Source organism: Eschrichtius robustus, chromosome 3, assembly GCF_028021215.1.
Source record: "Eschrichtius robustus isolate mEscRob2 chromosome 3, mEscRob2.pri, whole genome shotgun sequence".
NCBI lineage: Eukaryota > Metazoa > Chordata > Mammalia > Artiodactyla > Eschrichtiidae > Eschrichtius > Eschrichtius robustus.
In genome coordinates this window covers 148,440,345-148,452,352 of record NC_090826.1, presented here as the reverse complement: position 1 = coordinate 148,452,352, position 12,008 = coordinate 148,440,345, and the positions used below count along the sequence as shown (strand labels likewise).

At 39.1% G+C, this 12,008-nt stretch overlaps 1 protein-coding gene across 1 annotated transcript in view; it reads right to left on the bottom strand.

The window, feature by feature from the left end:
* Positions 1 to 202: 202 nt before the first annotated feature.
* The window catches only part of NSL1 (NSL1 component of MIS12 kinetochore complex), a 51,589-nt gene continuing 39,783 nt past the window's right edge, over positions 203 to 12,008 (bottom strand). The window contains exons 5-6 of the mRNA XM_068541466.1: positions 3,582 to 3,649; positions 203 to 1,680 (exon numbers count right to left, since the gene is read on the bottom strand). Coding sequence (XP_068397567.1) covers positions 1,402 to 1,680; positions 3,582 to 3,649 — 347 coding nt within the window. The 3' untranslated portion in view covers positions 203 to 1,401. The remainder of the gene's footprint in view (positions 1,681 to 3,581; positions 3,650 to 12,008) is intronic.

Here is a 12,008-nt window from a genome sequence, read left to right as displayed (position 1 = left end):
CGTGCTCCACAAGAGAAGCCACCGCAATGAGAAGCCCGTGCACCGCAATGAAGAGTAGCCCTCACTCGCCGCAACTAGAGAAAGCCCGCACGCAGCAACAAAGACCCAATGCAGCCAAAAATAAATAAATAAGTTAATTTTTAAAAAATACACAGTATAAGGTTGAAGTCTTTGTACATTATTTTAATAAAAAACACACTGCTGTGTACAAATATACAGATCTCAAGTTGTAACATTCAAATACAGAATGCGATAAAGTAGCTTTGTAAGTTTTCTTCACTGAGACAGATTTTCTGTCACATTTAGACTTTTATGATTATTAAGACATAATGAACAAGAGAAGTACGGATTTTCCAGCCTCGTGATTAGTAAATTCCTCTGCAAAGGAATGAAGGTATTCAGTCATTAATAGGGAAACAGCTGGCAAATCAGATGACCCTGCCTACATTGTATCAATGTAAGAGACACAATAAGAGATAAGAAACTGCAGTTAATGTTAGAAGTATAGGCAATATAGCTTTCTCAGACTTCAACCCATGATTATATACTTGATATATAAACATTCTTAAATGTAAAATAGTTCAGTATGATTGCATCTATATTTGTTCCACAATGACAATTTGTTTAATGTATTAATCTGATATATATTTTTGACCTGGAGTCATTTACAAAGAAATAATCAGAAATCCTGAAACGAAACTATTAGTTGCAAGTCAAATTATGTTTAAAAGTTAAGAGATCTATGCAAAACAAGTGTCGGTAAGAAACATTGGCTACATGCCAATTTTTATTTCTAAGAGAAATTTGTACACAAATAATCATCTTCTTTATCTTATAAAACAAAACCAAAAAATCCTAAAATTAATCCCACAAATCCAAATTAGCGGAACTTAGAGTAACAAAGTCAGAGCCAGTCTTGTCACCTGCACGCTAATTTGATAAATCAAACTGCTTTGCAGGGGTGGGGGAGGACTGCATCTGCTCCTGTGCAGAACTGATGATGACTTTCAGCCCTTAAATAACGACAACTGTCACACAGCTCTCTTTTTAAAAGAAAGATGTATATCCAAGAAACCCAATGGAATATGTTACTTCTGAAATTCCATAAAAGCTGTAAGGCAGCCAAGTGTTGATGGTATTCAAGGACAGTAAAAGTTTGCACTCTTAATGACCATTGACAGGCTTTGTGCCAATATTCAAACAATACGCTTTTCACTGACTATCAATGCAAAGGTGAGGAAAGAAATACAATATTACATCATACCCCAGCACAGAGCTACTATATTTGTGTAAAAGAATCACTACTTATCTGTTTTTTAAATGAAGTCCGGTCTGGGCATTAAGCTGGAATCTAAATGTTGATAGTGCCTAATCTCAACTCCCAAGATAAACAAAAAGAGTTTATGTGTCAAGACTGATTCTCTTTGGCCGCAGTGGATACCATTTTCTCTGGGGGCAGTCTTCAGTTCGCTTTCTTCTCAGTACCAAGTCAGTGTCTTTCCTAGCAGAAGTCTCTGCTGGTGTGGTTTCTATTTGTGCTATAAAGCTCTCAGGTTTAACATCTGGTTTCCTACAACAACCGGAAAACACTTCTTGGTGGACTCTCTGGAGCTGGATAACAGGCTGCATCTTTAAAACTTGGGAAAATCCATCTCCTTGTTCAATTAATGCAGGCAAGGACTTAAAAAACAAATAACAGTAATACTTAACATTAATCTCAGAATGAAACGCAAACACACAGAGATAGACACAACACTTGAGTATTTTAACTCTTCAGGTCAAGGCTTTTTCTAAAACCTAATTTTTTAGGTCATAGATATTCAACTTTACCTTAAAATACCAGTTTTAGCTGAGGAATTTTAACAAAAAGCTAAAACTAAAAAGATATGTTCTGTTCCTATAATGCCTGGTAGTAAAATAAAACTCTGGCAAAATAAGAGGTAACAGAATTACAGAGTTTAAAATTTAATGTCTGAAATTCCATATTTTAGGATAGTAAGTATTTTAGAAATCTTAATTATCAAGAGCAGGGATCAGCACATTTTTCCTGTAAAGGGCCATACAGTAAACATTTTAGGCTCTGAGGGCCTTTACATCTCTGTCGCAAGTATTCAACTTTCCTGTTGTAATGTAAAGAAGCCATAGACAATAAGTAAATGAATGTACGTGGCTGTGTTCCAAAATAGTTTTATTTACAAAAACAGGTGGCAGGCTGGATTTTACCCTGTCCCACCACAGTTTGCCAACTCCTGATTAAGAACATGTTATGAGAGAAGTGTGAGTACCAGAAAATCATGGCATAAGTACAAACCACAAAAGAATGTTACAGAAGATGATCAAAACAGAGGAGATTGTGAAGGAGTTTTAAAATAATTTTCATGTACTAGAAATCTAAATATTTTCTGTTTGGGCAAAATAAATGTCAATAATATAAACAATTTTATGATAATAATATTAAAACTCCAAGTTAGATATGCAGTTGATGGAAGAAATTTTCACATATTGAGGTATGGGGAAATCACTCTGGCTTATACATGGTTTAGCCTGAACTTTATGCTAACTGAAACAGCCTGTCTTGTGGCCTGTCAAACATACATTGTACATCTGCTTTCATCATTAAAGAAAAGAATTTGTTCATCATCCACTTACATAAAGGGTTAAGCTGCAACCCACTGCAGCCACCCAAGACAGTGAGCCCTCAGGGGAATTCAGGCATTCTGTGCTTTGGATGTACAGGCTTCTAGATAGTTAAGATGCATATTTAAGGATGAATTTCAATGACCCCAGATTCTTGCATCTTCCCATACACAGAAAAAATCCTAAATTCATTTACTTGAGATGTCCGTTCTTTGTGGTTAGCAGTAATCTTTTACCAAGCTGTAACCGTGACCACATTTTTTCCAGCCAAAAAAATTCATATATCCTGGCTCCTCCCCTACCCCTTCGGAGCAGTCCCAGCAGAGCTACTGAGAAGCTGTTTCCTGGGCTATAGTCCTCAGTTTGGCTCTAATAAAACTCTTCTTCTATTCTTACTGTATATTGTTTATTGATTATTTGCGTCAACACAGTATAATATAGTGGTTAGGAGTATAGGCTCTGGAGCTAAACATCTAGGGTTTAAATCCTGGCACAATTATTTATTTGGGCAATCTACTTAGCCCCTCTGTGCCTTGGTTTCCTTATCTGTAAAACAGTAGCAGTACCTATCTCAGAGGGTTAGTGTAAGGATTAAATGAGGAAATATAATACATGTAAAGCAATTAGATGGTGCCTGATCCATACTAAATGCTGACTAAATGTTAACTGGTATTATTATCCAGAATTGTTTGATGGATTGCTAACTCTCAGAACTCAAAAATATAGCCAACCTTTAAAGAAGCCAGGTATAATACTGGCACATAGTAGGTGCCTAATAAATGGTAGTTATCCTGAATGTTACTATCACTTAATAAATTCATTAAAGATCTATTTAAAAGACTACTGAGAATTCCTGTTACAACAGACTAAAACACCTATGAATGCTAAAAGCAAACACCTAGCCACACATGTTATTCACTTATAATTTAGTATGTAGCTTTTACCTTCATGGCTTCACTGATCTCCTTAGCTATTGTTTCTCCCCTGCATTTCAAGTTTTCCATACGAGGGGCTGCAAAGAAACCGTCAAACAGTATTTTAGGCTTTTTATCTAATACCAAGTCATAAGAGCCATGCAGATGCTATCTGGACAACAATCTGTTAGGACTATTCACCTTAGCTCAATCTTTCTTAGAATACTTTGTAATCTAATTAAAACAAGTGTCCTATTAAGTTTATCTAGATAAATAAAAAGACCGTGAAAATATTAGAATAGCAGAGAAAAACTTATGCTTATAAGTATAAAATGATAGACAGGGACGTCCCTGGTGGCACAGTGGTTAAGAATCTGCCTGGCACGGGTTCGAGCCCTGGTCTGGGAAGATCCCACATGCCGCGGAGCAACTGAGCCCGTGCGCTACAACTACTGAGCCTGCGCTCTAGAGCCAACGAGCCACAACTACTGAAGCCCATGCGCCTAGAGCCCGTGCTCCACAACAAGAGAAGCCACCGAAATGAGAAGCCTGCACACTGCAACAAACAGTAGCCCCTGCTCACTGCAACTAGAGAAAGCCTGCATGCAGCAACGAAGACCCAATGCAGCCAAAAATAAATAAATAAATAAATAAATAAATAATTTTTTAAAAATAAAATAAAATGATAGACAAGAGTTGTACTATGAGTAGTCTTAACACTGTGTGTCCCTAAAAAAGAACCTAATGTTTGTTCTGCATATTATCTACCACTATGTTTAACATCTTCAAGCACTATCACATTTTAAAATAAATATAGGCTAATATTTGGTATCTGTAGTACTCTGAATTTTATAAAAGTAAAACATATTTGAACTTAGAATATACAGTCACATTATATATCAAGGACATCTAGATGGAATTTCTGAAAAAGAAAATGTGGAATAGATTATCAGTAATATTCATTTTTCTTTCCTTACTTCCTCAATGCTTTTCTTTTTTAAAAAATTATTTGTTTGTTTGTTTATTTATTTATGGCTGCGTTGGGTCTTTGCTGCTACACGCGGGCTTTCTCTAGCTGCGGCGAGCGGGGGCTACTCTTCATTGAGGCGCGGGGGCTTCTCATTGTGGTTGCTTCTCTTGCTGTGGAGCACGAGATCTAGGCATGCGGGCTTCGGTAGTTGTGGCACGCAGGCTCAGTAGTTGTGGCACACGGGCTTAGTCGCTCCGCGGCATGTGGGATCTTCCCGGACCAGGGCTCGAACCCGTGTCCCCTGCATTGGCAGGCAGATTCTTAACCACTGCGTCACCAGGGAAGCCCCACTCGATGCTTTTCTGATTCCTAATACATTTTCTTTTCTTCCAATCTGTGTTACAAATGTTCATGCCTACTTCATAACAGAACTGCATATTCAATGATACCTCTGTATAAAAATCCTACTAAAACTCCAAGTGAAACTGGAGATAAGAAAAATCATTCCATTATGAAATCATCTACAAATTAGTTTTTAGAAGAGTAGTTCTCACTAGAAATTTCTTAAAGTCTAAGCAAGTATATAACTATGTTAGGAAGGCCACAGTTTTACTGACTTCAACAGATTGGCAAATAAGCCAAGCAAAGAATTTCTTTCATAGCTGCTCTTTTTCTTTTCTGACTTTTCTTAGCTCAAAAAAGTGAGAACACATTTAGAAAAAAGAAAATGAATAGCAAAGGCAACAGAGATGCCGGAGAGGATGTGGAGAAAAGGGAACCCTCTTACACTGTTGGTAGGAATGTAAATTGATACAGCCACTATGGAGAACAGTCTGGAGGTTCCTTAAAAAACTAAAATTAGAACTACCATATGACCCAGCAATCCCACTCCTAGGCATATACCCTGAGAAAACCATAATTCAAAAAGACACATGCACCCCAATGTTCATAGCAGCACTACTGATAATAGCCAGGACATGGAAACAACCTAAATGGCCATCGAAAGATGAATGGATAAAGAAGATGTGGTACATATATACAATGGAATGTTACTCAGCCTTAAAAAGGAACGAAATTGGGCCATTTGTAGAGACGTGGATGGACCTAGAGGCTGTCATACAGAGTGAAGTAAGTCGGAAAGAGAAAAACAAATATCTTTTATTAACGCATATATGTGGAATCTAGAAAAATGGTATAGATGATCTTATTTGCAAAGCAGAAACAGAGACACAGATGTAGAAAACAAACATGGATATCAAGGGGGAAGGGGCAGGGTGGGATGAACTGGGAGATTGGGACTGACATATATACACTGTTGATACTATGTATAAAATAGATAACTAATGAGAACCTACTGTATAGCACAGGGAACTCTACTCAATGCTCTGTGTGACCTAAATGGGAAGGAAATCCAAAAAAGAGGGAATACATGTATATGTATAGCTGATTCACTTTGCTGTACAGTAAAAACACAACACTGTAAAGCAACTATACTCCAATAAAAATTAATTAAAAAAAAAAAAGGAACTGAGAGAACAGGCACTTAAAGGAGAAAGGCAAAGGCAAAGGCAACATGATAGCCTCAGAAAAAGGGTTCTTGACCTTTTTTTGTTCCCAGAGATTTCTTTGGCAATTTGGTGAAGCCTGTGGACCCCTTCTCAGAATATTTTTTAATGTATTTATTTTTTAAATTGAGGTATAATGTACATACAGTTAAATGAATAACTTAAGTTTAGCATTCAATCACCTTTGACAAATGTACACCAAAGACATGGGACATTTCCATCACTCCAGAAAGTTTTCTTGTGCCCCTTTCCCAATCTTCTATACAGGAAGCAACCACTCATCTGATTTCTATCATTATACGTTAGTTTTGCTTACTCTAGAATTTCAGAACAATGTTTTAAAATATAATTTAAAAATATAATTACTTAAAAAATGTAATAGGTAATATAGGCGCTTCTTTATTAATGATTTAAACAAAAAGATCGAGTGGCAGGTCTAATTACCATAATAAGAAAATAATGAGTATAAACAATATTGCGAGGTATCTGCAACAACTGAAACTGAAAATATCTGTGGCTTCCAGTAGCAAAAAAAAAAAAAAAAAAATTACAGGTACTGCTAATACTACCACCATTACCTGCATTCAAAATTGAAGGAAATGCTAAATTTCAGTTTGAGGTTAATAAAAATAACAATGTAATTTTTTTCCTCTCCAAGTTCACAGCCTCCTATATTCTCAGGACCCTTGCCTTAAAATAATATGCTAATTTAATTTCAATTCTTTTACAATTTGGGGAGATTCCCCCAAGAGCACTCAGGCAATTATTAAAATTTCCCCTGGGTATGGCAAATAAATGATCCAACCTTCAGTACTTTTGTAGCAATCTGGCTTCCAGCCAGGCCCACATTCTCTCCTCATCAAACTTGCACACCTGCGTGGAGCTGCCCATTCTTCTAGCATTTATTATGTACTTTCCATGGACAAATACCAGCAGTAGGTACTCAGAGTAAGGAAAAATGGTCTCTGCCCCTCAAGGAACTTTCAGTTGAAAAGAGAGAGACACATGGAAACATACAGAAACAAGTCATACTTTTTCAAAATCAGCTCAAACTTGCCCCAGGCAGTCTCTAGTTTCCATGATCACTGCCACACATTCCACTCCCTGCCTGAACTGACCATTCCCTTGTGACAGGCTCCCACTGGGTCCTGAACAGTTCCAGTAAAATACCTGGAAGACTCCACTGCACTAACTTGTCTAGAAGAGTGTTTCTCAACCTTATCGGATCTAACCTTCCCCTTTAAAACGTATTTTGTAAAGTCCCCTTTGCTATTCTAAAATAAATTTCACAGATATTTCTACACACATAAATGGAAATATAGACATATATACTTATCATAATAGAGTATTATTTAACATATTTAATATGTTCAGATCCAACCATATCAAAAAAATGTAATGAAGTACTCAGATGCCTGTACCTATTTATACTGGGTACATTTGGATTTAAGAAAATTTATATTTAGAAGCCATTCTATACAGAAAACAAAAGATCAGAGACTATTCTATATAGAAAACAAAAGATCAGAGAAATAACAGACTAGATTTATTTGAATATGACAAGGAGGAGGAAATAATCTTAAGAGTGTGGATAACATACCAAGACAAAATACAGGAGGTTAAAATGGTGAAAATTAGGAAGTATAATATATCTACAAATGAGATGGCCTTATTAAAAGTGTCATATCAAAATAATTCCCTACATTAAAACATGGGAAAGTATAAGATTAAATCCAACAGAAAACATATCTCCTACTTTGAAATTCACCATAATTCAGATTACATTCAGTATATACATCCACTCAAAAAGAATTCAGAGATCACACTGTTGAAAGGCGGCAGGCAATAGAGAATGGATAAGACAAAAACAGAAATATGAGAAACTACAGAGAAGATATGTGGTGGACCTTTGTGGATAGATTCAGAGTAAGAGTAAAGACAAGCAATCTAAAAATCGAATTAAAAATTTAATATTCACATAATTTCTTATCACTGTACAAAAATAGTTTTTAATACTTAGTGTGGCAATAATAGGAAGTATTTAAAAATCATTTTTATTAATAAAAAAATGAGATTCCTACATTTCGTGTGCTTCTATTAATTCAGTAACATTTGGTTCTATTAAAAGGACTCTCAAATCTTCTATTACATATTTCCCATTAGCTTTGTTCTACACACAACGCTCTAAGTAATTCATCATCTTTTGAAAAAAGGGAGTATGAAAGTTGTAACTGGATCTAAAACATTTCATAATTAGACTGATAAAATGTAACTGGTTGCAAATAGTTGTTTCTTTTTAGTTCAACTTACCTTTCCTGCACATGTAAACCAACAGAGATAGAAAGAATATTTGAAGAAATATGATGATGTAAGTCAGAATGGTGGTTACCTCTGATAGCAGCAGAATACTGACCAGGAAGGAATGTAAGTAAACTTTTTTGGGTACAGAGCGTCTGTAAAGTTGGGAAGCCGGATAAATGTGTGCTAGTTACATTTGCAAATAATATACTCAATATCTTTTCCTTCAACCTCAAATTACCTTTTCAAGTAAAATTTAAAACAGTGGGTCCGGCCGGCTCTGGAGGGGCCCCACCAGCCAAAGCTGCGACAGTCCTGGGGACCACGGGCTGGTTGTTTCAACAAGTAACTTAAAGACAAAATGGAAAAAGAAGGAGGTTTGCGCCTGAGATCATGTTGATGCGAAACCAGGGATGGCCACCTTGTGCCAGATCACTCATCCTGGGGTGAGCCGGCTGCCATGTCATGAGGACACTCAAGCAGCCCTAAGGAGAGAGCCATGTGGCAAGGAACTGAGGCCTCCTACCTACAGCCACGACATTTAGGAGAGGAGCTTCAAGATGGCGGAAGAGTAAGACGTGGAGATCACCTTCCTCCCCACAAATACATCAGAAATACATCTACATGTGGAGCAACTCCTACAGGACACCTACTGAATGGTGGCAGAAGACCTCAGACCTCCCAAAAGTCAAGAAACTCCCCACGTACCTGGATAGGGCAAAAGAAAAAAGGAAAAACAGAGACAAAAGAATAGGGACGGGACCTGCACCTCTGGGAGGGAGCTGTGAAGAAGGAAAGGTTTCCACACACTAGGAAGCCCCTTCACGGGCAGAGACTGCAGGTGGCGGAGCGGGGGAGCTTCGGAGCCACGGAGGAGAGCACAGCAACAGGGGTGTGGAGGGCACAGCGGAGAGATTCCCGCACAGAGGATCGGTGCCAACCAGCACTCACCAGCCCGAGAGGCTTGTCTGCTCAGCCGCCGGGGCGGGCGGGGGCTGGGAGCTGAGGCTCTGGCTTCGGAGGTCAGATCCCAGGGAGAGGACTGGGGTTGGCTTCGTGAACACAGCCTGAAGGGACTAGTGCGCCATGGCTAGCCGGGAGGGAGTCGGGGAAAAGTGTGGACCTGCCGAAGAGGCAAGAGACTTTTTCTTCCCTCTTTGTTTCCTGGTGCGCGAGGAGAGGGGATTAAGAGCACTGCTTAAAGGAGCTCCAGAGATGGGCGCAAGCCGCGGCTATCAGCGCAGACCCCAGAGACGGGCATGAGACGCTAAGGTTGCTGCTGCAGCCACCAAGAAGCCTGTGTGCAAGCACAGGTCACTATCCACACCTCCCCTCCCGGGAGCCTGTGCAGCCCGCCACTGCCAGGGTCCTGTGATCCAGGGACAACTTCCCCGGGAGAACACACAGCACGCCTCAGGCTGGTGCAACGTCATGCCAGCCACTGCTGCCGTAGGCTCGACCCGCATCCGTACCCCTCCCTCCCCCCGGCCTGACTGAGCCAGAGCCCCCAAAGCAGCTGCTCCTTTAACCCCGTCCTGTGTGAGCGAAGAACAGACGTGCGCAGGCGACCTACACGCAGAGGCAGGGCCAAATCCAAAGCTGAACCCCAGGAGCCGTGCAAACAAAGAAGAGAAAGGGAAATCTCTCCCAGCAGCCTCAGGAGCAGTGGATCAAATCTCCACAATCAACGTGATGTACCCTGCATGTGTGGGATACCTAAATAGACAACGAATCATCCCAAATTGAGGAGGTGGACTTTGGGAGCAAGATATATATATTTTTTCCCCTTTTTCTCTTTTTGTGAATGTGTATATGTATGCTTCTGCGTGTGATTTTGTCTGCATAGCTTTGCTTTTACCATCTGTCCTAGGGTTCTGTATGTCCGTTTTTTTGGTTGTTGTTTTTTGTTTTTTGTTTTTCTTAGTAGAGTTTTTAGCGCTTGTTATCATTGGTGGATTTCTTTTTTGGTGTGGTTGCTCTCTTCTTTCTTTCTTTTTCTTAATTACTTAAAAATATTTTTTTAAATAATTACATTTTATTTTTTATTTTAATAACTTTATTTTATTTTATCTTCTTCTTTCTTTCTTTCTTTTTTTTCCTCCCTTTTATTCTGAGCCGAGTGGATGACAGGCTCTTGGTGCTCCAGCCAGGCATCAGGGCTGTGCCTCTGAGGTGGGAGAGCCAAGTTCAGGACATTGGTCCACAAGAGACCTCCCAGCTCCACGTAATATCAAACAGCGAAAATCTCCCAGAGATCTCCATCTCAACGCCAAGACCCAGCTCCACTCAACGACCAGCAAGCTACAGTGCTGGACACCTTATGCCAAACAACTAGCAAGACAGGAACACAACCCCACCCATTAGCAGAGAGGCTGCCTAAGATCATAATAAGGCCACAGACACCTCAAAACACACCACCAGATGTAGGCCTGCCCACCAGAAAGACAAGATCCAGTCTCATCCACCAGAACACAGGCACTAGTCCCCTCCACCCAGGAAGCCTACACAACCCACTGAACCAACCTTAGCCACTGGGGGCAGACACCAAAAACAACGGGAACTATGAACCTGCAGCCTGCGAAAAGGAGACCCCAAACACAGTAAGGTAAGCAAAATGAGAAGACAGAGAAACACACAGCAGATGAAGGAGCAAGGTAAAAACCCACGAGACCTAACAAATGAAGAGGAAAAAGGCAATCTAACTGAAAAAGAAGTCAGAATAATGATAGTAAAGATGATCCCAAACCTTGGAAATAGAATGGAGAAAATACAAGAAACGTTTAACAAGGACCAAGAAGAACTAAAGAGCAAACAAACAGTGATGAACAACACAATAAATGAAATTAAAAATTCTCTAGAAGGGGTCAATAGCAGAATAACTGAGGTAGAAGAACGGGTAAGTGACCTGGAAGATAAAATAGTAGAAATAACTACTGCAGAGCAGAATAAAGAAAAAAGAATGAAAAGAATTGAGGACAGTCTCAGACACCTCTGGGACAACATTAAACACACCACATTCCAATTACAGGGGTCCCAGAAGAAGAAGAGAAAAAGAAAGGGACTGAGAAAATATTTGAAGAGATTATAGTGGAAAACTTCCCTAACATGGGAAAGGAAATAGTTAATCAAGTCCTGGAAGCACAGAGAGTCCCATACAGGATAAATCCAAGGAGAAACACACCAATACACATATTAATCAAACTATCAAAAATTAAATACAAACAAAAAATATTAAAAGCAGCAAGGGAAAAACAACAAATAACATACAAGGGAATCCCCATAAGGTTAAGAGCTGATCTTTCAGCAGAAACTCTGCAAGCCAGAAGGGAGTGGCAGGACATATTTAAAGTGATGAAGGGGAAAAAACTGCAACCAAGATTACTCTACCCAGCAAGGATCTCATTCAGACTTGACAGAGAAATTAAAACCTTTACAGACAAGCAAAAGCTAAGAGAATTCAGCGCCACCAAACCAGCTTTACAACAAATGCTAAAGGAACTTCTCTAGGCAGGAAACAAAAGAGATCGAAAAGACCTACAATAACAAACCCAAAACAATTAAGAAAATGGTAATAGGAACATACATATCAATAATTACCTTAAATGTAAATGGATTAAATGCTCC